This window comes from Neofelis nebulosa, chromosome X, assembly GCF_028018385.1.
Source record: "Neofelis nebulosa isolate mNeoNeb1 chromosome X, mNeoNeb1.pri, whole genome shotgun sequence".
Taxonomy (NCBI): Eukaryota; Metazoa; Chordata; class Mammalia; order Carnivora; family Felidae; genus Neofelis; species Neofelis nebulosa.
The window spans coordinates 126,491,793-126,516,981 of NC_080800.1; the positions used below are offsets into that span (position 1 = coordinate 126,491,793).

General features: G+C 56.7%; 1 protein-coding gene and 1 non-coding gene across 2 annotated transcripts; one reads left to right on the forward strand and one right to left on the reverse strand.

Moving 5' to 3' along the window:
* Positions 1-55: 55 nt before the first annotated feature.
* On the forward strand, positions 56-20,047 carry ABCD1 (ATP binding cassette subfamily D member 1). The gene is made up of 10 exons (XM_058712406.1): positions 56-1,378; positions 4,062-4,242; positions 11,672-11,814; positions 11,911-12,079; positions 12,676-12,770; positions 15,542-15,687; positions 16,270-16,415; positions 18,288-18,372; positions 18,626-18,751; positions 18,880-20,047. The coding sequence occupies exons 1-10, from the start codon at positions 479-481 to the stop codon at positions 19,088-19,090; spliced, it is 2,202 nt and encodes a 733-aa protein (XP_058568389.1). The 5' UTR covers positions 56-478; the 3' UTR covers positions 19,091-20,047.
* Positions 20,048-24,362: 4,315 nt separating this feature from the next.
* On the reverse strand, positions 24,363-24,466 carry LOC131503312 (U6 spliceosomal RNA). Its single transcript, XR_009257405.1, has one exon. It is a non-coding gene; the product is annotated as a U6 spliceosomal RNA (small nuclear RNA).
* Between the last annotated feature and the right edge of the window lie 723 nt (positions 24,467-25,189).

The window sequence follows — 25,189 nt, forward strand, 5'->3', positions numbered from 1 at the left end:
CGCCTCCTCCCCTTCCCTCGACTCGCCCCTGGGGAGGGGTAGGGTGGGTGGGGATTCTGGGCGGGTGGCGGAGTCACTGTCGGCTTCAGCCGGGCTGCGGAGCGGACGGACGCGCCTAGTGCCCCGGGGAGGGGAGCCACCAGGAGTGGAGGTAGAGGAGGAGGTGTAGAGGAAGAGACGCCCTCTCTGCCGGGACGCCCCCCCGCCCCCCGAGGCTCTGACCCCAGGGGCTAGGGGCCTGACAAGTTTCTCCACCTTGGCTGCCTGAAGAGGCCGCTACCCTGGAGGGCCCTGAGCCCACCGCACCAGGGGCCCCAGCACCGCCCCGGTGGTCTAACGCGACAGTTTCAGGGACCACTGCAAGGTTTCCAGTGGCCTAGACCAGGAGCCCGGGGTCAGAGCAACAACCCTTCCGGCCACCTGCCTCGACTTCTGCCTCAGGCACCAGTCCCGGCCCCGTGCATCCAGCCCAGGTGACATGCCGGTACTCTCCACGCCCAGGCCCTCTCGGGTGACCACGCTGAAGCGCACAGCTCTGGTCCTGGCCCTCACCGCTTATGGAGCCCACAAAATCTACCCCCTGGTGCGGCAGTACCTAGCTGCAAGCAGGGGCCCTCAGGTACCGGCAGGGGAGTCCACGCAGGACGTCTCTGGGGCCACGGCGGCCAAGGCCAGCGTGAACAGGGTGTTCTTGCGGCGGCTCTTGGGGCTCCTGCGGCTGCTCTTCCCCAGGACCCTGTGCCGGGAAACGGGGCTGCTGGCGCTGCATTCGGCCTCCCTGGTGAGCCGGACTTTCCTGTCTGTGTATGTGGCCCGCCTGGACGGCCGGCTGGCCCGCTGCATCGTGCGCAAGGACCCACGGGCCTTCAGCTGGCAGCTCCTACAGTGGCTCCTCATCGCTCTCCCTGCCACCTTCATCAACAGTGCCATCCGGTACCTCGAGGGCCAGCTGGCCCTGTCTTTCCGCAGCCGTCTAGTGGCCCATGCCTACAGCCTCTACTTCTCCCAGCAGACTTACTACAGAGTCAGCAATATGGACGGGCGCCTTCGCAACCCTGACCAGTCCTTGACGGAGGACGTGGTGGCCTTTGCCGCTTCGGTAGCCCACCTCTACTCCAACCTCACCAAGCCACTCCTGGACGTCGCCGTGACGGCCTACACTCTGGTTCGAGCGGCCCGCTCCCGTGGGGCCGGCACCGCCTGGCCCTCGGCCATCGCCGGCCTTGTCCTGTTCCTCACAGCCAACGTGCTGCGAGCTTTCTCACCTAAGTTTGGCGAGCTGGTGGCAGAGGAGGCACGGCGGAAGGGAGAGCTGCGCTACATGCACTCTCGAGTGGTGGCCAACTCAGAGGAGATCGCCTTCTATGGGGGCCACGAGGTGGGGCAGGTTGGGGTGCTGGGCACAGAGGAAAGCTCACAGCTGGGAGGCTAGGGGGCAGGCAGCCATGGACAGTGTGGAAAGCTCGGGTCTGGCTGGGGCTCATGCCAGAGGTGTGGGTAGGTCATAGAAGACGAAGACTGGGGATGATAGGGCCTTGGGCGGCCCAGGCTTAGGCACGGAAATGGAGAAGCAGGAAGGCTGGGCCGGGGCTGCCCACATGCTCCAGGCCACTTCTGCTTCCTCTCCTCGGTGTGGTTGGCCTGGCCTAGGAGCTGTGGATCCTAGCGGTTTCAGATGGTAGAGCTCCCTGCTTGCTCCACTCCTACAGCCAGCCAGGAGGAGGCTCCCGACCCTCCGCCAGCAGGGACTGTGGGACTCGGCCTGCTGCCTGGCCCCCCCCCCCCGCCCCGCCCCGGGCCCTTTGAAGGCCGGCATCTGGCCAAGCTGGTGGGCCAGGCAGGCTGGCATTATGGGCATGACTCAGCCCAAGCGGGGGTTAACGAGCAGCACCCAGCGCGGTGGCAGCGCTGGGCACTCGGGGTCAAAGCTTCCCCCGCCTTAGCCCCCAGGCTGGCCCCGGCTACCTGCTCGGCTGCCTCCCCAGGCCCCAGGCCAGGGATGCCCGGCCCAGGCCGCCACCGCGGCGGGACGCACTTCCTGCCCGCCCGCCGGCGGCCACCCCCCCCCCCCCCCCCCCCCCGGCATGGCCGCCCTTCCGCCTGGGTCCCAGCCGGGAGCCCAGCGCTGGGAAAGGTTACTCAGGGCCAATGCTCCCTTTATCTCGCCTCGGCCCCTCCCCTTCCTCGTGCCTGGGGCTGCAGCTGCCTCCGGCCCTGCTCTCTGCTACTCTGGTTTCAGTTCCCGAGGGCTTCTCCAGGGAGGGGCACAATGGTATCCACCTCCTGAAGGCCTGTGTGTCCTTCCTAAGTGAGGTGGGCTCTTGTCCCTGGGGCTTGTCTCATTGGCTGCACGTGGGGCGGAGGCTGTGATTTTAAAAAAAAAAAAAAAAAAAGGGTTTGTCCCCGAACTCTGCAGAGGGGGCAGCCCGGGTGTAGGCCAGGCTCCAGATTAAGAGAAAATGCCTGGTCTGCAGCCACAACCCATCTCTCCCGCACGCTGGGCCGCAGGGCCTTGGCAGGCAGCCACGGCCTTGGGTAAGGCGCTTGGCACGTTACCCGCAGCTACATTGTCGGCCCCGGCTGGCACGCCTGCCAGCTCCCAGCATGAGCCTGGATCACCAGGGTGCTCCCTTCAGGAACCAGGATTGGGCTGGATGCAAAGCCAAGCGATGTGGCAGACGTGGATGGTGGGGGCAGGAGAGCCCCGGCGTGTGTCCACAGCCTACGTCTTTAAGCTGGACAGCAGTGTGGGGTGACGAGCCCTCACGGGTGGGTTGGTTGCCTTTGCTGTGCGGGCATGTGGCTCACCCCAGTCTCAGCTGCTGATGCCCCTAGGGATGCTGGCCCAGGCTGGGGCACAGGTGACTGGTCGGCTGGAGGGCAGACATCACAGTATTCTGCTCTCTTTGGGATTTCATTGAGGAGGCCGATCTAGATTTCACTCAGGAGGTGGGAGCCTGTGCACGCACACGCGTGCACAGACTCTTACTGGCTTGACAACAAGGTAAACCCCTTAGTAAGTCAAAGCATCATTTATGAGAATCTGGTTCTCTTTTAACGGCTCTGCCAGCGCGGTCCAAATTCCCCACCTTTTGCTCCCTCCAAGCTGCGCGAGCTCACGCACATCACTTTGCCACTTTGGGCTGGGGCGTCCTACGGTACAACGGACGTAAGAATACACGTTCGACAGCACGCGATGATTATCAAGTGGAGAGTCGGGTGTGAAGCACTTGGCAAAGGAAATGGTGCCAGGCTGGGCAGCTGTGGTCAGCCGGGGTGGGAGGGCAGGGCTGCCGCACACACCCCTGTACTGAGCCAAGGAATCTGCAACCTAATGGCCACCTTGCTGTGACCGGTTCCTGACACCCCTGGTTCCCCCTCCCTTCCCTCTCCTGCTCTCTTCTCCAGATCCTGCACGGTCCCCTTTCCCCAGCGGTCCCCGTCTTGAGGTAGCCGGTGGTGGCCAGTGCAGGAACGGAGAGGGCAGGGCAGGGCTGGCTTGGGAGCCCACTGCCCTGGTTTCTGTAGGAGGACACAGCAGAGGGCCCTTGTCCAGAAGAACCTCGGGCAGGTCGGGGAGGCGGGGCCTTAGTAGGTAGACGCTGTCTAAGCAAGTTCCTCAACACCAAGTACTGTCTTTTACTTTCCTGTGCTGCCCTTTGCTTAGTTCAGGGTGGCACTCGCCAGCAGTTGCCCAAAGATGTCCCAAAGCCGCGCAGGGCAAAGAGAGGGGCACAGTAAGTGTCCCAACTAGACAGGTGGAAAGAATGGGCCTCCGAAGGTGGGGGCGGCAAGTCCCTTCTCTTCCTTGCCACTGTACCCCCGTACTATGACGTCAAGCGGTCCCAAAGTTTGAAAACTGTCCCCTATAAACGTGGCCCAGTTGTAACCCCCAGCCCCTGACCTTGTCATGGCCATCAAATGGCAGGGCATGTATGAGCAGTGCTGGGAGACTTGTTGCCCCCCACGGTGGTCACGGGAAGGCCTCTCTCTCTCTCTCTCTCTCTCTCTCTCTCTCCCTCTCTCTCTCTCTCTGTCTCTCTGTCACCCCTCCCCCACAGGTGGAGCTAGCCCTGTTGCGGCACTCCTACCAGGACCTTGCTTCGCAGATTAACCTCATCCTGCTGGAACGCCTTTGGTACATCATGCTGGAACAGTTCCTCATGAAGTACGTGTGGAGCGCCTCCGGCTTACTCATGGTGGCCGTCCCCATCATCACAGCCACCGGCTACTCCGAGTCAGGTAGGAGCCAGCTCTGGGGGGCGGGGGGGGGAGGCAGGGACCCTGTCCTGTCCTCCTGGATCACTGAGTGCTAGGCTTGGAAGGACCAAGAGCTCAGCCGACCCACCCACCCCTTCTGCTAGGGCCGTGAGGCCCACCCGGCATCCTCGATGGCAACCAAGGTCCCACAGCTCCTGGCTGCCTTCTGCTCTGCGTGTGTCTCTGCTTCCCGGCATTTCACTCTCCTGGGTAGCACTCAGCTGAGCCCGGGGACTGTGAGTCAGGGACAACGCATGTCCCTTTCTCAGGCCCGTGCACCCTTGCCCACCTGGCCCTGTCCTCAGCTCACTGCAGCCTGCAAGTGCTCGGGCCTTGGGTTTCCCGTGCCTACAACTCTTGGAGGTTGCAGCAGTGGGTGTAGACCTCTGCCCTGTGGTCTGGGGTGGGGGTGGGGGACAGGAAGGCCTCCTTGCTTTTCACCTTAACTACGGGATCATCAGGATTCCCACTTTGTTCCTCTAACTGCCAGTCTTTTCGTGGTTACCGCGCATGGGAGAAGGGTAGCCTCCCCCCACCCCCGCCCCCAGCCTTTAGAACATTCTAACTCAGGGAGGGACCAGCCGCGCTGATGTTTGAGGTAGCCCTGTGTCAAGTTTGCTTTCCTGTTGTTTTTATGCTCGGCTATTGCTTTATCGGGTCGATGTGGATTTAAATTCATCCCTGTTTACCGATTTCTACGTCTTCTAAAAGTTCTTTCTGCAAGGCTTTCATCGTGGGAGCTTTGAGATTATTTTGTTGTTTCTTTCCCCCAAAGTTTGGTTGGGTGTGGGAGTCGAGGCAGACTGTTATTTTCTCTCAGCCCCTTGAGAATCTTCCATTTTCTCCATTGGAAAATCTATCAGCTTAACCGCCCCTAGAAGCCTGCATTGTCTCTCCGGTTACTTGGAAACTTCCTTCTTTGCCATCTTCCAGGTTCCCTACGAAGTGTTTACCTGTAGGTTTGTTTCTCCATACTTGTATGGCCTTTGTATGTTCACATTTTTTGATCATTCTGGAAAATTCTCAGTTGTTATCTTTCCATATGTTGCCTGGTCTCGTTCTTTTACTCTTTCCTTATGGAACTTCTGCTAGACATGCAGACCTTTGCTCTCCCCCACCTAGCACTGTGCTGAATCTGGAAGATTTCCTCTGACCTCTGTGCTCACTCACCCATCACTTCGCTTTTCAGCTGCGTCTGATTTGAAGTTTGTTTAGTATATGTTTAGTATATGTTGCCGAAGTGAGCGCTGATTTGAAGTTTTTTTAAATTTCAATGACTTTCTTTTTTTTAATAATTTTTTAAGTTTATTTATTGATTTTGAGAGAGAAAGAGAGAGAGAGAGAAAGCACACGCAGGAGGAGCAGAGAAAGAGACAGAGAGAGAGAGGGAGAAAAGAGAATCCCAAGCAGGCTTTGCACTACTTCTCACGAAACACGAGATCATGACCTGAGCTGAATGCTTAACCGACTGAACCACCCAGGCGCCCCTGAGTGACTATTTGCATAAGTTCTATTTGATTCTCTTTCACACAGAAATTTGAAAACAGAAATTTTCCTTTTTTTCTTCTTTCCCTCTTCCTTTCTTTCTTTTAGAGAGAGAGAGAGTACACATAGGCAGGCAGAGATGGGCAGAAAGAGACAGAATCTTTCTTTAAATTTTTTTAAATGTTTATATCCATTTTGGAGACAGAGACAGAGCATGAGTGGGGGAGGGGCAGAGAGAGAGGGAGACACAGAATCCGAAGCAGGTTCCAGGCTCTGAGCCATCAGCCCAGAGCCCGACGCGGGGCTCGAACCCACGAACTGTGAGATCATGACCTGAGCCGAAGTCGGACGCTCAACAAACTGAGTCACCCAGGCACCCCGAGTGAGAGAGAGAGAGGGAGAGAGAGAATCTTAAAAGAGGCTCCATGTTCAGCATGGAGCCCAACATGGGGCTCAATCCCACGACCCTGGGATCATTACCCAAGGTGAAATCAAGAAACCGACTGAGCCACCCAGGCGCGCTGAAATTTTTCTTTTCGAATATGAATTCGAAACCGTTTCTAGAAGTGTCCGATTTTCTCGTCTTTTGGACTGCTCCTTTTACGCTCCACGGTCTCTATCCAACTATTTGATTATCTGAATTCTTGGGGCTCTAACTTGTGATGTATTGTTTCCCCATGGGCTTTGCAACCAGACTTCCGTGGGAACCCCGAGTGGTCTCACTGGAGGGGTAGTTGTCCAGTGCAGTGTGTGTGTGCTTTTGTTTGGACCTGCACACCTGGCTAATTGACCATTTGGAGGCCATTTCACGTTAGCTTCTCAGCTCAGGGAGGAGGGGTTTCTGAACTTGGAGGCAGTATTAATTTGAACTGCACACACACAATTACAGATTCTTAGAAGAGACCTTTTGTTCGGTGCACCTAGAGCCCCAGCTGCACAGAAGCTTCCCTGTCTTCTCCCATCTCTGGAGATTTCACAGGAGTACCTGGCTGCTGGCCCCTCTTTGTGCTCCTGGGAATTTCTCTTGTTTTCCTTGGAGCACAGCTCTGCTTTAAAAGGTGTAATGCTGGGGCTCCTAAGTGGTTCAGTTGGTTGAGCATCCGACTCTTTTTTTTTTTTTTAAACATTTATTTATTATTGAGAGACAGAGCGTGAACAGGGGAGGGGCAGAGAGAGACACACACACACAGAATCGGAAGCAGGCTCCAGGCTCCGAGCTGTCAGCACAGAGCCCGACGAGGGGCTCGAACTCACAAACCGCGAGATCGTGACCTGAGCCGAAGTCGGACACCCAACCGACCGAGCCACCCAGGCGCCCCGAGCATCCAACTCTTGATTTCAGCTCAGGTCATGATCCCGGGGTCATGGGATCGAGCCCCACGTTGGGCTCCATGCTGAACATGGGGCCTGCTTGGGACTCTCTCTCTCTGCCCTTCTCCCCTGCTCACACTCGCTCTCTCTCTCTCTCTCTAAAAAATGAATGAATGAATGAAATAGTTCTACTTTGGGGTACCTGACTGGCTCAGTCGGTAGAGCATGCAACTCTCGATCTCAGGGTCATGAGTTCAAGCCCCACAATGGGCATGGAGCATACTTAAAATAAAGCTTTTTTTTAAATGTAAACAAATAAAATAAAAGGTGTCGTATTTTGGAGCACCTGGCTGGCTCACTCGGTGGCGTATGCGACTCTTGATTTTGGGGTTGTGTATTGGAGCCCCACGTTGGGTGTGAGTAGAGCTTACTTAAAAAAATAAATAAAATGTGGGTGCCAGGGTGGCTTAGTCGGTCAAGTGTCCAACTCTTGGTTTTGGCTGAGGTCACGATCTGACAGTGGGCTCTGCACTGGGTGCAGAGCCTGTTTGAGATTCTCTCTCCCTCTCCCTCTACCCCTCCCTCCACTTATGTTTTCTCTCTCGCTCAAAAAAAGAAATAAAATACATTTTAAAATTTCTGAACGTAAAAGGTGTCATGTGTTGTGCAGTTCCATAGTAAGAGAATTTTCAGTTATATGTAAAGAGAGGGAGGGGAGCCTGGGTGGCTCAGTCGGTTAAGTGACTGGCTCTTCATTTGAGCTCAGGTCACGATCTTGAGGTTCATGAGTTCAAGGCCCACATCAGGCTCCGAGCTGACAGTGCGGAGCCTGCTTGAGATTCTCTCTCTCTCCCTCTCTGCCCCTCCTGTGCGCGCTTGCGTTCTCTCTCAAAATAAGTAAAATAAACTTTAAAAATTTTTTAAAGAGAGAGAGAGAGGCTGACTTGTTTCAGAACCAGAAGCCTCTCTGATTCTCTCCCTATTTGTGTCTCTGCCTTGGGGCTTCTAAACGCTCCACTGTCTGTCCCCCTCTGGGTAACCCCCAAGAGGAAGGATCTATTGGAGGGGGGTTACTGCTTTCTGCCGCAAAGGCCATACGGAAAGGGCGGCCTTGATTTAGACACAGGTGCCAGACCCGGTCAGCACCCCTGGCCTGGAGCACGGGGACCCGCCCACAAGGTGACCTGTGGTTTCCATGAAGAAGCGCCTGCAGCTACTTTCCTCTATAGCTGGCCGTGGGGCCTGTCTGGTCCCGAGGCTTCTCCCTCCTGTGAAAGCCTAGGACTTTTTGGAGCCCCTGCTACACCAGGCTTTGTGAGCAATTCAAAGAAGCGTGAGCTCTTGTCCCTGGCCTCACGGCACCTGTGAAAACAAAATACTCCTGCCCCCCTGTTCCCTCTACTTCTGACTCACAGCCCCCTTGTTATTCCTCTGAAGCAATGCTTGTGCCTCAGGGCCTTTGCAGGTGACTGCTCTAATGTGCTTCCCTCTGATGACAGCACCCACCCCCCCACCGTCCTCTTCCCCTTCCCCGCCTCACTGCTGTCCTGACACTGAACGCCCTGTCTACTCTACTTCTCTATTTGCTTTATTGTCACTCTGCCACTTTAGGCTGTGTGCTCAGTGGGGGCAGGGGTTTTTGTCCGTTTTGTCCTTGCTGCGTCCCCAGTCCCCGGTGGCTAAGTGAGGGCTCTAGGTGCTTCGAGGAGGCTGAGAGCACTGGGGACCAATGGGAGGAGACAGATGCTTCCCAATTGTCAAGTGGGGAAAATTTGGATACCTTTGCCCTTCTGGCCTGGAGCTGCAAGCCTGGAGGGCCCAGAGGAGGAGTGGCCTTGCTGTGAACAGCAGCCTGTGTTCCGCTCTGGGGCCCTGGTCTTAGCTGCCTGAGTCTCTGCAGTAACCTATGGAGAGGTCGGTTAGTTCTGCCTCCAAGGAGGTGCCAGCTATTTCCAGGATGCCCCCGGCAGCTGCACACCATTTCCCTGCGTGTGCAGTCACTGCCCAGCTCTCGGGACCTGTGAGGAGGAAGGCTTATGGCCCCCCTGCCTATTGGGGGCTATGTACCCCCGGGCACGATGGGAAGTTAGGCCTGGGACCATACGCTATCAAGATTAACAGTCCCGTCCCCTGGATTCCTGGGCCAGGCCCAAGAAAAGGCAACGCAAGGCTCTCGGGCCATCCGTCCCATCCAGTTTCCACCGTGTGCTGTTCTGGAGGCCATCTGCCCTGAACCTGCCTCCCGCCCCTTCCCACCCCACCCCGGCCCATCATAACCCTAGAGTCCCCGGGCTCTTTACAGAATCTTCCTTCCCACCACTTCAGCCCGGGAGCCTCTGCTTCCCCTGGATACCCCCAGCGGGCACTGTTCACTCTCAGACTCGGCCTCCCCCCTTGCTCCCCATCACCATTTCCAGAGCATTCCTTGTGTAAAAGCCCTGCCCCCCTGAGAGCTCTAAGGATCAAGGGAGTCAAGTCCGCCGACAGGAGAGGACCAAAGTGCACAACCGTGGGCTCTAGACTGAAACAGACAAGCAAGTCAAGACAGAAACGGGCTCCTGGGGAGAAACAGAGGCATCAAGGATGGCCACGCTCACGGAGGCCAAAGAATGCAGCCTCAAGGGGAGAGATGAGGGAGAGATGGGGGGTGGTGATGGAGGTCCAAAAGGGACGCTCGTGTTGGAGAGGCCCCGGGGTACACAGCTCTGGGCGTGAGACGACGAGGTGCAGGTGTGGCCCTGAGAGGGGCTGCTGCCATCAGCGCGGGACACGGAAGGAGGGCAGTTTCGGGGGAAGGAGCGGACTGTGCCAGAGAAGGCCAAATGCCTCGTGGCTCATTTTCTCGCCCCCGTTATTGAGATGTAATTAACATACCATACAATTCAGCCTTTTAAAGGGTACAATTCAGCGGTTTTTAATATATTTGCAAAATGGTGCAACCGTCGCCACTGTCTAAGTCCAAAACGTTGTCATCGCCACAGAAACCCTGGACTCCCCATCCCTCCCCCCGCCCAGCCCCTGGCACCTACACCTCTTTCTGTTCCTGTAGATGTGCCTCTGGGGGACACTTCTCATAAACGGAATCATTCAGCATGTGGCCTTTTGTGTCTGGCCTCTTTCGCTTAGCATAGCACTTTCGAGGTTCAGCCACATTGTGGGATGAGTCAGTGCCTCACTGCCTTTCGTGACTGAATAATATTCATATCCATACATACGTACGTACGTACATACACCGCAGTTTCTTTCCTACCCCTCCGCTGATGGACATTTGGATTGTTTGCACCCTTTGGTGATTGTGAATAACGTTGCCGCAATCATTTGTATACAGGTTTCCGTGTGAACGGATACTTTTGTTTCTCCTGGATACATGCCCAGGCATGGGATTGCTGAGTTTTCCGGTAACTCTATGTTGAACTTTTTGAGGAAGCGCCGAACTGTCTTCCAGGCCGGGCCATTTTACAGCCCTCACAGCAGTGTGTGAGCCCATCTTTTCTCTTCCTCACCAACACCTGTTATCATTTCTTTCTAATTCTAGCCGTCCTAGGGCATGTGAAGTGGTATCTCACTGTGGTTTTTTTTTTTTTTTTTTTTTTTTAGTTTATTTATTTTTGAGAGAGACAGAGACAGCGTGAGCGGGGGAGGAGCAGAGAGAGGGGAAAGGAGGGAGTATCCCGAGCAGGCCCCACGCTGTCAGCACAGAGCCCAATGCAGGGCCCGAACCCACAAACCTGTGAGATCATGACTTCGGCTGAAACCAGGACGAAGCCAGCCAGGCGCCCTTAGCTGTGCTTTTGATTTCTATTTCTCTGGCGACTAATCGCGTTGAGCATCTTTTCACATGCTTATTAGCCGTTTGTAGATCAAAGAAATACAGCAGAAATGCCAATTCAGATCTTTTGCCCATTGTCTAACTGGGTTCTCTTTGTTTTTGAATTTAAAAAGTCCTTTGCAGGGGCGCCTGGGTGGCTCAGTCGGTTAAGCATCCGACTTCGGCTCAGGTCACGATCTCACAGTCCTTGGGTTCGAGCCCCGCGTCGGGCTCTGTGCTGACAGCTCAGAGCCCGGAGCCTGCTTCGGATTCTGTGTCTCCCTCGCTCTCTGCCCCTCCCCTGCTCACACTCTGTCTCTCTCAAAAATAAATACAACATTAAAAAATACATCAAAAAAAAGAAAAAGTTCTTTACATATTCTGGATATGAGACCCTTATCAGATATGTGATTTGTGAATATGTTCTCTCAGTCTATAGGTTGTCTCTGCACTTTTTTTATGTTTTTTTTTCAGTGCCCAAAAGGTTTTAATTTTGATGAAGCTCATTTATCTGTTTTCCTTTTGTTGTCTGTATTTTTGGTGTCATATTTAAGGAGCCAGACCTAATCCCAGGTCACAAAGACTTAACGCCTGCTTTTTCCTGAGAGTTTTACAGTCTCAGCACGTACGCGCAGGCCAGTGCTCCACTTTGAGTTAGTTTTTGTGTGTGGTGCAAAGCAGGGGTCATTCTCTGGCGAGTGGGTACCCACCTGTCCCGCACCGTCTGCCAGGGAGACTTGTCTTTCCCCTAGTGGGTCAGTTTTGATTCTCCACTGTCCCCTCCCTTCTTCCCACTGTGCTCCATAGACTCAGAGGCAGTGAAGAAGGCCGCCTTGGAGATGCGGGAAGGGGAGCTCGTAAGCGAACGCACAGAAGCCTTCACCATTGCCCGCAACCTCCTCACCGCTGCCGCGGATGCCATCGAGCGGATCATGTCGTCCTACAAGGAGGTACCCCCCCCATCCCAGCCGCGGGCCCCTCTCCACTGTGCCGCCCACCCCACCCCCCAGCTGGCAGGGTCTGAGCCAGCGCCACCCTCCCCACAGGTGACAGAGCTGGCTGGCTACACGGCCCGAGTACACGAGATGTTCCAGGTATTCGAAGATGTCCAACACTGCCGTTTCAAGAGGCCTGGCGAGCTGGAGAGCACTCAGGCAGGAGCCGGGGCTGTGGGGCGCTCTGGTGTCCGTGTAGAGGGGCCCCTGCAGATCCGAGGTAAGGGCACCCTCCCTGCAGACACCCCCCCACCCAGAGGGCAGCATCTTCGAGCTGCGCCCCAGGGAGGGACTTCCCCCGGACTGCTGTGGCCCCCCGCAGCCTTCTTTCCCAGAGCAGTAACCGCTGGCCAACCCCTCGCTTGCCGGCTCCTTCTCGGTGCCCTGGCTGAGATTTCTGTTATTTCTCTTTGCAAAAGAGGGGGACGTGGTCCCCGAGTAGAGGGGACCACTCCCCCGTGTGGGCAGCAAGAGAAAGTTCAAGACTACAGCAGAGACCATGATGCTGTGGAAGAGGGGCCCAAGCGTTGAAGCTGCCATTAAAATGGTAGCAAGAGCAGAGGGTTTTACGGAACAAGGCTAGACTCCGTGCCTCAGGTTCCAGAAGCCACAGAACTGACTTTGCCCCTCCCCCGCCCAGAGCTTGGCACCAGACACTGGTTGGGGGTGGACTTCCGGAAGACCCAGCATATTCCCAAGGGGGCCCCGGACCACACACTGGCATGCTGTGAGCGGGCTGGGGGGCACATGGAATCCACCAGAAGTCAGAGGGAGTGCTACTGCTCTCTCCATTCCTTTGTTGCGTTCTCTCTCCAGGCCAAGTGGTAGATGTGGAACAGGGAATTATTTGTGAGAACATCCCCATCATCACGCCCACGGGAGAGGTGGTGGTGTCCAGCCTCAACATCAGGGTAAGTCACGTGGGGGACAGGTGGGGGGATGCCTGGCCCAGAAGTGTGGGCTGGGCTGGGCTGAGCTACCCTGGGCCTGGCCTTCTGCATCTATGAGCCCCCAGTCCTTGGTGTCTGGCCTGCCGGGCCTGCCGGGCCTGTTGTCAGTCCCCGGATGTACTTAGCAGGCGGGCTAAGGTCAAGTTGAGAGGCCAGCGTGTCCCTGACTATTGGCTCTGGCGCAGTGGAGTCAGAGCTCATCAAAGCAACTAGCGACTACCAGGAGTGGCCGAGGGTCACCTGAGGGCTCCTGGCCCCATCCTTGCCACCCTCCCCGGTTCCATCCCTGAGAAGCCTGGGACTTGGGGACTCTGGCTCAAGTCCAACTATGGTAGAATAGATTGCTCCAGTGACCTGGGCTTGGGGTCCCCCCATCTGCTTCGAGAAGCCCCCAGTGCAGGTGTGTGCGGACTTCAGCCTGGCCCGCTGAGAGGGCTCTCAGCCACTACAGAGGCTGTCTGATGGCCAACATCCACCAGTCACCTTGTCCCTAGCCAGAGCTTTGGACAGGGTCAGGGAATGATAGGATGAAGGAGAGACCTGTTGGCAGGGGTGGGGGCAGGGGGTCAGGGTAAGAAGTGAGAGGGAGTCATTCATTCATTCATTCGTTCATTTTTTCATTCGTTCAACCAATATTCCCTAAGCCCTGGGCTGGGCACTGGGAACTAGAGGTAAATTGGAGGGGCCCTGCCCTCTGGGAGGACCCACTCTGGGGCCCCAAAAGTACTACAAAGGTCCCCAGTTAGCTGCCCAGGATCCCGTGCGGGCCACAGTAAGGGTAGTCCCATCCCTGTGGTGCACGGAGGTCACCTGAAGCTTCACCCAGGAGCCTCGGGACAGGTGGGCTGCATGATGAAGACCTCCCCCTAGGGCAGGCAGAAAGAAGGCCATGAAGTGGCAGGAGCACAGAGCTAAGGGACCTCGGGGCCGGGTCCCGTAGAGGCCTCGTGCACCTGGCCGCAGAGCCAGCTCGGCAGGAGCCATGGCCGGCCGGGGGTAAGTGAAAAGAGGCAAGTGCCTGGGGCTCCTTTCCTTGGCCTGCCGGGAGGGCCCTGAGAGCCAGTTGGAGGCGGACACATTTCGTCACCCCAGGCAACACAGGACCGTGGTGTGATCCCCATCGCCCCTGCCTGTGGTCACTCTTGCGGCATGGCAGGAAGCCACCGATGATTGGTTTGCCCAAGGCAAATGATTTCCAGGCAGGCCCAGTGACAGCCAAGTAGGCCAAGACTGGGGGCCCTGGCGAGCCAGGGCGCAGCTTGTTAGAGAGCATGGCCAGGCGAGAAGGGGTGACCGTGGCGGGGGGTGGGAAGAGCAGGGGTGGGTGGCTAAGCAGAAGCTGGGCTCCGGGACTAGGAGACGTTGGGGAAGAGAAGGAAGCGGTTCCCAGTCGTGATCGCCCAGGCGCAGAAGTGGGACAGGGGCGGGGAAGGGGACCAGAGAGGCAGCCTGGCGCTGGCTGGGGGCGGGGCTGGGCCGGGCCTGCCGGACTGCTGGGTGCACATTGATGGGCCCAGGCCCCGCTAGAGAGACTTTATAGTGTAACAGAGGACCACAGAGTGAGGGGCTCAAACTACAGGAGTGGATTCTGGAGGCCGGAAGTCCAGATCAGGGTGTCTGGTAGGTGAGGGAGAGTCTGTCTATCCCAGGCCATCGGCAGTGTTCCCAGCCTTGGCTTCACGTCAAACTGTGCCTTCATCTTGACGTGGTGTTCTTCCTGTGTGCACGTCTCTGCGTCCGAATGTCCCCGTGTGATAAGGATACCAGTCACGTGGGATGAGGGGCCCACCCCACTCCAGGATGACCTCATCTAAATTTAATTAATTATATTTGCAAAGACTCTGTTTCCAAATAAGGTCACATTCTGAGTGAGGTCTTGGGGAGTAGGACTCCAACATGTGCATTTGGAGGGACCCCGCTCAACCCACAACGCCGGCGCACTCAGGCCACCTAGGGACTTACGTGGGTCAGCAGGAGAGCGGTGCCACCATCAGTCACGCTCTGAGAGAGTGGAAGTTAACGTGGCCTCGGGCGGGGGGTGGGGGGGTTGTAGGTTGGGAGCTGTGCCCGGGTGCCCTGGCTTCATGCCCCGTACTCTCCCCTGCCTCCCGAGGATGGTGGTCTCCCTGCCATTTGACCCCCTCTTTCCTGCACACGCACCCCCAGGCTACCCCCCCCCCCAGCCCGCAGCAGGTGTTTCTATAAGACCAGCAGGCATCATGGAATCCGGTGACCGGGGAGCCTGAGGCCTTGACACTGAGGCCGGGGGTCACAGAGGCATCTTCCCAGCACCCTAGGACCTCCAGGGACAGTGAGAGGGCCACGGAGGCAGGAGGACTGGCCAGGCATGAGGAACAGAGTTGGGAGTTTGTACCGTCCACCTAGAACTCGAAGGAAACTGCTTTTCTCAGGACAGTCCCTCACGGGAAAGCAAGGGACAGCGACCCTACTAGGACAGCGAGCACATGGGGACTCCTAGCGAGGCGGGACGGCATGGCAGAGAGGGCGACGTGGACTTTCTGAGGCTGGCCCCATGCTCTCCGGAACATGAAAGGGGCTTAGGGGACAGGCCGGGACCCAAAACAGGCGTCAGGTTAGGGCTCTGGGCGCTGGACCTCATGCCTCGGGCCCTTGGCTGGGGGAGCCCCTGAGTGTGGGCCACGGTCAGAGGAGGGAGGGCCCCCGCGGCCCTGCCTCTGCCGGGGCCCCACGCCACGCCGCTGCCCCCACAGGTGGAAGAAGGCATGCACCTGCTCATCACGGGCCCCAACGGCTGCGGCAAGAGTTCTCTGTTCCGGATCCTCGGCGGGCTGTGGCCCGCATACGGTGGCGTGCTGTATAAGCCCCCGCCCCAGCGCATGTTCTACATCCCTCAGAGGTGAGGGGGAAGGGGGCCCGGCGCCCAGCTCTGCCCCTGCTCCCCCCTTCTGTGGGCCCCACCGCCCAGGAGCCAGCAGAGCTTGGGGCATCGGGAGAGGACGGCAACATTCTGCCCTGGAGTCCAAGGGCCACAGCGCCTCCACCCACTGCCCCGCCCTCACCTGCCCGCTGGGCGACTCCACTGCATGTGACTGTGTGCACACAGAAGGGGGGGGACCGTGTGTCTGTGCGCGAGTGGGTGTGTGTCTGTGCACGTGCACGAGCGTGCCAGATGTGTGAGCACGCACTTATGCACGCGGGGGGACTGTGCATAGCACGTGGTGCGCGTGCATGGGGGGGGCACGGTGTGAGCACTGCCCGGATCAGTTTGTGGAAGGGCCTGTGGGCTTCGAGTCAGCCCCGAGTCCAGCAGCCAGCGCCCTTGACAGGCCGTCGGTGGGGGTGGGGGCAGAGCCCACTCGGGCACAGGCTGTTGGTGGGGGGAGGGGGTGACAGGACCCACTAGGGCACAGGCCGTCAGTGGGAGGGGGCGGGGAACAGGGTTAACCCTGCCCTTAGCGGACGTGAAGCTTCCCCGCAGGCCCTACATGTCCGTGGGCTCCTTGCGAGACCAGGTGATCTACCCAGACTCTGTGGAAGACATGCGAAGGAAAGGCTATTCGGAGCAGCACCTGGAGGCCATTCTGGACATCGTGCACCTGAACCACATACTGCAGCGGGAAGGGGGTAAGGGAGGGGGTGGCCCGTCCCACCTATCAGCGCCAGGGAGTGAGCCACCTATCAATTGCCCTTTGGCCCAAGACTCAGCCCGGGGACCGGCTGCCACCCCCACCCCTGCCTCCCTCTCGCCCCTGAGGGATAAAGATAGTCCCTGCATCCGAGAGTCCAAAGTGCTAGCGCCCTGGAACGCCCCAGCTGGTGGGCGGAAGTCACGAGGGCAGCCAGGCACAGCGGGAAGCGTGCGATGGGGGTGCTCACTTTTGGCCCGGGACACCTTGTTCAGGCCATCGGGCTCAGGGGCAGGGAGGCTCCTGTGGGCCAGGCAGGGAGCCCAGGCTTTCCCTGACAGTGAAGGAAGCCTTTGGAAGACTCGAGGCAGGGAAGTGACAGGTCTAGCGAGAGGACAGAGCACGGGTGGAACGTGTGCCCAGGGTGTCCGTGCAGAGCGCCTCTAGCACAGGGAGCAGGACACAGCCAGAGGGGACGCTTGCATTCCCGTCTTGAGCCTGGGAGGCGCCATCCCCTGGGAAGCAGACAGCAGGAGTGGAGGGACAAGCTGGTAGCCCAGGGCTGCGGAGCTGCTGGAGGAAAGGGAGGTGGGGCTGGGCTCAATTTTCTTCCTGAAATCTGAGAGCCTGGGCTGCGCTTCCTGCCTCGTCACTTGGGGACAGCTTGGCCGTAAGCAGTGACCTCACCTCTCGAGACTCTTCCCCTGCAAAAGGGGACAGCTCCCTTAGCACCAGCCTGACACAAAATCTGTCTTGTAAGGACTCATAGCAGGTGTTCAGGGCACAGCAGATGATTCATGAGGCTTCTTCCCAGATGTTGTCGCCTGTGTCACAAAGGGGGCTGGAGGTGGTGGATTTGGGAGGGCGGCTCCTCCTGGGCCTACCCTGGTGGCTGTGGTCCCCCCAGGCATCATCCCCGGCTTTCCTGTGTCCTGGTCAGCCCTTTTCTGTTCCAGCGGCCCCGCGCTGGGGGTGCACCCCTCCTCCTGTCTTCTCTGGCACCCCTGAGTGCGCTGGGCCCTTGAGGCCTGCCGTCACAACCTATTAGCACTGAGTTCAGCTGTGAGCAGCAGAACCCCCTTCCCCGAATGAACTGTCGGCAAGATCGTTCACAAGTTTATCTTACCGTGACGTAAAAGTCCTGAGGAAAGCAGGCCACCACTGATGGAGGCAGCCCTGCGCTGTGAAAGGCCCCTCAGGTCGCTCAGCTATGTTAGCCTCTGCCACTGAAGCCACCCCGTGGTCCAAGATGGCTGCTCCAGCTACCACATAACATCCCAGGCCGTGGCTTGGAGAAGGGGGGGAGGGCCAAGGGCACATGCCATGTGTCTTTTAAAGAAAGTTCCAGAAGCTGCCACATGTGTAACACACTTACACGCGTCGGCCAGAAATCAGTCACGCGGTCACCCCTCACCTCCGGGCAAGCTACGGCCTCAAGGCAAGGTATGGAGTAGAGGCTTTCTTGTGGCTGGGCGTGCGCCCTGACAAAACTTCGAGTCCCGAGGGAGGACCGAGGGGAGGTAGTTGCTTCTGCTCAGACTCGCTAAGGCACTGGTGACAGGCAGTGACAAACACCCAGTCCCCGCGGGTGAGGACCCTTCAGGAGACGCTGCTGCAGTCATCCGTGGGGCTGTGCCACGACTGTCTGCACAATCCTGATCACGTCTTTTTGGGCTATTAAAGTCTTACCTCCAGGTAGGTAAGTAGGCAGGACACGCGTACCCAGTGGCCAGCCTTCTCCAAAGTCAAACGTGCCACCGTATTCCACTCTCACTAGCCTCTCCAGCCCCTCCCACGTCCCCCGGGTCTGGGCCCCTGCTGATGCCCAGCCCTTGCTGAATCCAACAGAACCCCCTTGTGCCCCGCCCAGGTTGGGAAGCCGTGTGTGACTGGAAGGATGTGCTGTCGGGGGGTGAGAAGCAGAGAATCGGGATGGCGCGCATGTTCTACCACAGGTGAGCTGGGCTGTCCGCGGCGCGTGGGCTCCCTCCCGCACCGAGCCAGCGGCAGAGCTGAAAGGGCAGCCTGGGTGATCCCAGCGCACTGGGTGGGACAGCCAGGTGCCCCGGGACCATTCGGAGGCCTCACCCCGGGCTCGGATTGGCCCCAAAAAGCAGAATCGGGGGTTTGCACTGGGGCGGGGGGGGGGGCAGGCCAAGGCTTCTGCGAAGGAGGATCCACAGCCTAGCACATTGGGCCCTGCCCCAGGCCCAAGTACGCTCTCCTGGATGAATGCACCAGCGCCGTGAGCATCGATGTGGAAGGCAAGATCTTCCAGGCGGCCAAGGACGCTGGCATTGCGCTGCTCTCCATCACCCACCGGCCCTCCCTGTGGTAGGTGCCCTCCCTTCCCGCCTGCATTCGGCACCCCCGGGGACATGGCAGTGGGGCGGGAGGAGGGTGCCAAGTGTCTCCTGCCGAACAGCCTCTGCCCCTCCGCCCCCGTCCCTCTCCCGGCCTAGGAAGTACCACACGCACTTGCTGCAGTTTGATGGGGAGGGTGGCTGGAAGTTCGAGAAGCTAGACTCCGCCGCTCGCCTGAGCCTGACTGAGGAGAAGCAGCGGCTTGAGCAGCAGCTGGCCGGCATTCCCAAGATGCAGCGGCGCCTCCAGGAGCTCTGCCAGATCCTGGGCCAGGGCTCTGGGGTCCTCCAGGGTGCCGCCTCTCCCTGAGCCCCGGGACCACGTGGAGGAAACAGCAGCACCCGGCCGCTCACCCCTCCAGCCAGCCCTGCCGCAGGCCCACCCCGCATGCCTTTCCCTCCCGGGCCTCCTGGCTGCCAGCGAAAGCACGCACCTGTCCCTGCGCCCCCTTCCCCGGGCCGGGCGGGTGATCCTTTCTTCTCTTCCAGGAGGGGGTGGGGGTGGAGGTGACACCCCCAGCTCGCACTGCCGGCCAGACTGTGCAGAGCCTGGCATTTGTGGGGCCCTGCCCTCCTGACACCGTGGTCCCCCTTATTCCCTCCTCTTCAGTCCCTCGGAGACCCCACGAGGTCCCCCCGGATGGCCCACCGAGGCTCCCATCCCACGGGATGCCCTTCCTGCCATAGGAACGGGCGAATGGGGCCCACAGCCAGAAGGGGCCCCCAGTGTGAACCCCTTCTCCCCACCAGTTGTTTCCAGGAGCCCTTGGGAGGAAGCGCACAGTATTTCTTAGCAAGCGATGACAAGAATGTGGTCCCTGTCCTCCTCGGCCCCTAGCCTTCTTTCCTTCTACAAGCTAATTTATTGGATCCCTGTTTGTAGCCATCTCGATTGCCAACATGAGCACCCTGCCAGCAGCAGAGGTGGCCCAGGCCACGGTCCTTCCGCAGGTGGCCTAGCCATTGAGCCAGCCCCCAGAGGCCCTGTGCCCCACCAGCCCACACTGCCGGCCACCTCCGGGGGGGTGGGGGTTGCAGACCAACTGAATGGGGGATGACTGCTGGGGCTGCCGGGCATGAGGGCACCTCTGTGCCCAGCTCAGTGCCAAAGAGGGGTCAGCCAGGGGAGCTGTCTCTGCAAAGCCAGCACCTACCCAAGAGGGAGACCCCACCACAGCCACCACCGCATGTGCCTTTCCAGGCCCTCAGCCCTCTGGCCGGGGAGCCTCCCTCAGTCCCTCAGTAAAAGCCTCCCACAGAAAGTGCAGTGGTGTCGCCTAGCCTCTTTGTGCGGCAGGGCTTGGGGGAGAGGCGGAGCAGGCATCAGGTCGCCTGGGCTCGAAGAATAAACTTGACCTCCACCCAAACGCACAGCTCGGCGTAGTCTCCTGGGGACATGCCCAGGAGGGAGATTTAGCAACATCTCCCAGACATAATGGCTGAGCGCCAACCGGAGTGCGGTGCAATCCCGACCTCACAGCGCTGGGGGGGAGGGGAGGGGACTGACGCCCAGTCCCTGCAAAGTGGGCAGAGGGAGGGGGCCACAGAGGAGAAAGCGTCCCGACGCTGCTGGCCTCCGGGCGGCAGGGAAAAGATGGTTCCAGACCTTCTAGGAGGAGGGAAGGCTTGTGCAAAAGCCCAGAGGTGAATCAGGAGCCAGACGGGACGTCAACGTGATGCGGAGGGCAGAGGGAGGGAGGGGCTGGGGCCACGCTGGGGAGCCTGGACTTACCTCGGAGGCTACGGCGAAGCCAGCAAAGGGTTTCCAGCAGGAAAGAGGGAGGCGGCCCGCAGCTCCGCTTATGGCAGGTGTGTGAAGGGCTGTTTGGAAGGAGGCAAGAGCGCACAGCTTGGTCCCCGTCCCCTGCGGGTAGCAAGGGAAATGGGGCTCCCATACCACCCAGCACGTCCACTCCTGGCTTAAACCCAAGCCAACTGAAAACAGATGTTCAATCAAACACTTAGATGTGAACGTTCATAGCAGTGGTGTTGATGATAATCTGCAAGCAGAAACAACCCAGAAGCCCATCAACATGAACGGACACACAGAATGCAGTCTGTCCGGGCGACGGCGGCGACTCGGCCGGAACGAGGAATGCGGTTCTGACCCCTGCCACAACAGGACCTGGAGGGCGGGGTGGAGTGAGAGCAGCCGCACACAGAAGCCCGCATGGTGCGTGATTTCACGGACGGGAAATGTCCAGAACGGGCAAATCCGCGGAGGCCGAACGCCGACGGGTGGGTGCCAGCGGCCGGGGAGGTAGGAAATGGAGGGACTGCATAAGGAACATGGGCTTTCCTTTTGGGGTGGGGTTCTGGAACTGTAGAGGTGATGGTCACTGTACCGAGTGCCCTTTAAAAGGGTGAATTGTAGGTCATGTGAATTTCACCTCAGAAAATAGATCTGTAGATAATACGTGATAGATACATTGATTGATTGATGATAGCTGGATGATGCATGATCGATAGGTAATAGAGAGATGATATATACAGAGAGATGATGGATGATAGATAAAGGTAAAAGCCCTTAAAGCACCACTTTAAGCAGCCCAGGCAAGATGTGCTGACGCTTCAGATCCTGGATATATAAGAGCGAGATTAGAAGAAAGTCAAGATGCATGGGGGTTGGGGATCAGTCTCGGGGGGAGGTAGACAGGGATAGTCAAGATGACCCTTGGGCTCTGGCTGACGTGGCCTGGTGGGTGATGGCAGCCTTCGCTGAAGGAGGGCAGGTGGCGGGTGAAGATATGAGGAGCCTGGGGAGGAGGTGCTCCTCACTATGCTTGGTAGCTCAAAGAGACAAAACTTGTGGGACTAGGGGTGCCTGGGTGGCTCAGTCCACCAAGCTCTGACTTCGGCTCAGGTCATGATCTCGCGGTTCATGGGTTCTAGCCCCACATCGGGCTCTGTGCTGTTGGCACGGAGTCTGCTTTGGATTCTCTGTCCCCCTCTCTCTGTCTCTCTCCATCTCTCTCCCTCTCTCAAAAATAAACAAACACCGGGGCGCCTGGGTGGCGCAGTCGGTTAAGCGTCCGACTTCAGCCAGGTCACAATCTCGCGGTCCGTGAGTTCGAGCCCCGCGTCGGGCTCTGGGCTGATGGCTCGGAGCCTGGAGCCTGTTTCCGATTCTGTGTCTCCCTCTCTCTCTGCCCCTCCCCCGTTCATGCTCTGTCTCTCTCTGTCCCAAAAATAAAATTTAAAAAAATGTTGAAAAAGAAAAAAAAAAAAATAAATAAACAAACATTAAAGAAAGAAAGAACTTGTAACGCTATAGGAAAAATTGAACACGCTTCATTAATGGACATCGCAAAACTAGAGACTACACATTCTTTTCAAGTTCACCTTGAACATTTACTAAAACTCATCATGTCCCAGGCCGCAAAACGAGCTGCAACAAATACTAAAAGAATTGGTATTGTACAAATGACGTTCTCAAACTGTGAGAGAATAAAATCCTAAGTCCGTAACACAACTAAGTCCTCTCATATATTTGGAAATTTTAATGTACAAATGTAAATTTTAAAATACACTTCCACCTAACTGGCGCAAGAAGAATTATAATGAAATTCTAAAAACGGAAGTGAGCAACAGCGAAAACACTACGTATGAAAACTTACGGGATGTATAGCTCGAGCAGTGCTTAGGAGGAAATGTATAGCCTTAAAGAGCTTAAGATGAGCACAACTCAGGAAGCTAGAAAAACCACGGTAGAATAAACGCTAAGAAAGCAGACCAAAGGAAATCACGGAGACAGCAGAAATTAATGAAATGGAAAAAAGAAAGATCAATAAAACGCAAAGTGTGTTCTCTGAAACTCGTAAAATAAACAAGTCTCTGGCCAGAACGGAAGGAGAGAAGTTACGAGGGAGCCTGAGCACCTGGGGAGTCCTGGCTCGACAAATCTGGTGCAAATGACACTAAGGGGATGACCAAGGTGGAAAGGAATGAACTCACCACAGAAATGGGATGGGTGCCTACCAAGGATGTTTTAGAAGCTGGAGGACAGGTGGGGGAGTAACAGGTGATTCAGGAGACCAGAGCAAAGTTTTAAAACTGCAGGAAGAGGCAGCCAGGAGCAGGGGCTGGTTTGCAGAAGACCTGGAGGCATGAGATCTCTCAGAAGAAAATATGTGTGCATGCTCGGTCAGGGGTGGGGGGGGATTGATGGAAAATCTGTATAGGAAGCTGCTTGATCTTAAACACACACACACACACACACACACATATAAAGAAGCTGCAGGGGCCTGGGTGTCTCAGTCGGTTAAGCGTCAGCCTCTCGATTTCGGCTCAGTCCTTGATCTTGTGGATGGTGAGATCGAGCCCCAAGTTGGGCTCTGCACTGACAGCGCCGGGCTTGCTTCGGATTCTCTCTCTCTCTCTCTCTCTCTCTCGATAAATAAATATTTTTTTAAAATAAAATAAGGGGCACCTGGGTGGCGCAGTCGGTTAAGCGTCCGACTTCAGCCAGGTCACGATCTCGCAGTCCGTGAGTTCGAGCCCCGCGTCAGGCTCTGGGCTGATGGCTCAGAGCCTGGAGCCTGTTTCCGATTCTGTGTCTCCCTCTCTCTCTGCCCCTCCCCCGTTCATGCTCTGTCTCTCTCTGTCCCAAAAATAAATAAAAAATGTTGAAAAAAAAATTAAAAAAAAAAAAAATAAAATAAAATAAAATAAAATAAAATAGGGGCGCCTGGGTGGCGCAGTCGGTTAAGCGTCCGACTTCAGCCAGGTCACAATCTCGCGGTCTGTGAGTTCGAGCCCCGCGTCAGGCTCTGGGCTGACGGCTCGGAGCCTGGAGCCTGTTTCCGATTCTGTGTCTCCCTCTCTCTCTGCCCCTCCCCCGTTCATGCTCTGTCTCTCTCTGTCCCAAAAATAAATAAAAAATGTTGAAAAAAAAATTTAAAATAAAATAAAATAAAGGGGCACCTGGGTGGCGCAGTCAGTTAAGCATCTGACTTTGGCTCAGGTCATGATCTCACTGTTCCAGGGTTCCAGCCCCACCTTGGGATCTCTGCTGTCAATGCAGACCCCACTTCGTATCTTTTGTCTCCCGCTCTCTCTGCCCCTCCCCTGCTCATGCTCTCTCTCCGTCTCTCTCAAGACGGAATACACACAAAATGAAATAAAATGAAATAAAATATTAAAAAAAAAAATAAAGAAACTGCTAGACGCTCACATCCTTGCCCCACCTCTTGCAGAAGACCAGACTTCACCCTTGATGTAGTTAGGACAGAAGGCCCGTGCAAATGGAAGCTAAAGTCACGGTGAAATATCCCTGTATTCCCACTGATTGGCAGAAATTAGAAAGTGTGACTGCCCTGGGCACTGGCGATGCTATGGGGCAGCAGGAACTCTTACAGTGCGGCGCGGAGCGGAGGGTGCTATGTGAAAACGATCTGTCCTTATCCAGTAGACTTAAAGATGTACATATGTATGACCTAAGGATGTCACCCTGGGCACATCCTGGAGAAGCTCTTTTACAAATAAACCAGATGGTTTACAAATAAACCATCTTATAACAAGCCAAAGCCAGAAATGAGCCAAGCGTCCAGTAGCAGGAGAATAAACACGGTATGTTAGAGTCAAAGGACAGGAAACTATTCGGCAATAAGAGTGCCATCCTTGCTCAGGGACCATGCCAATCTCTGTATCGCGCCAATTTCAGCGTATGTGCTGCCGCAGCGAGCCCTCGGCAATAAGAGTGAGGAAACCACAGCCCCGTGCAGCAGTCTGGACTCTGTCACAAGTGTGATATGGGATTAAAGCGACAAGTTACAGAAAATTGCATCTGGTACGATTCCCTTTATATAAAGTGCAGAATATACAAAACTAAATCATACTGTTTCAGCATAATTCATATTTGGGATAAGTATAAAGAAGAACAAGGAAGGGCGCCTGGGTGGCTCAGTCGGTTGAGCGTCCGACTTCGGCTCAGGTCATGATCTCACGGATCGTGAGTTCGAGCCCCACATCGGGCTCTGTGCTGGCAGCTCGGAGCCCGGAGCCTGCTTCGGATTCTGGGTCTCCCTCTCTCTGTCTCTGCCCCTCCCCCGCTCATGCTCTGTCTCTCTCTCTCTCAAAAACAAATAAACATAAAAAAAAGAAAAACATGGAGGGATTGTGGTTACCTCCATTGAGGGAGGAGGAGGGTACTTGGGGGCTTCAGAGGCTTTGGGAGTGCAGTCCTCCAGGGGATGGCGGGGATGTAGGCGTAGCGCTTTATCGTCATTCTCTACACAGTCCACAGAACTGGTGTGTTCTCTTGTGTACGTATTACGTCGCATAAGATGAAGCCTGCCATTTTTACAAGCCAAAGATAGCTGGATATTAAGCAATTCCATCTGCTTTTGCCCTACCAAATTTCGTAATAATAAAACCAAAAGACTTTATCCTAACAAATGCAAAATTGTGA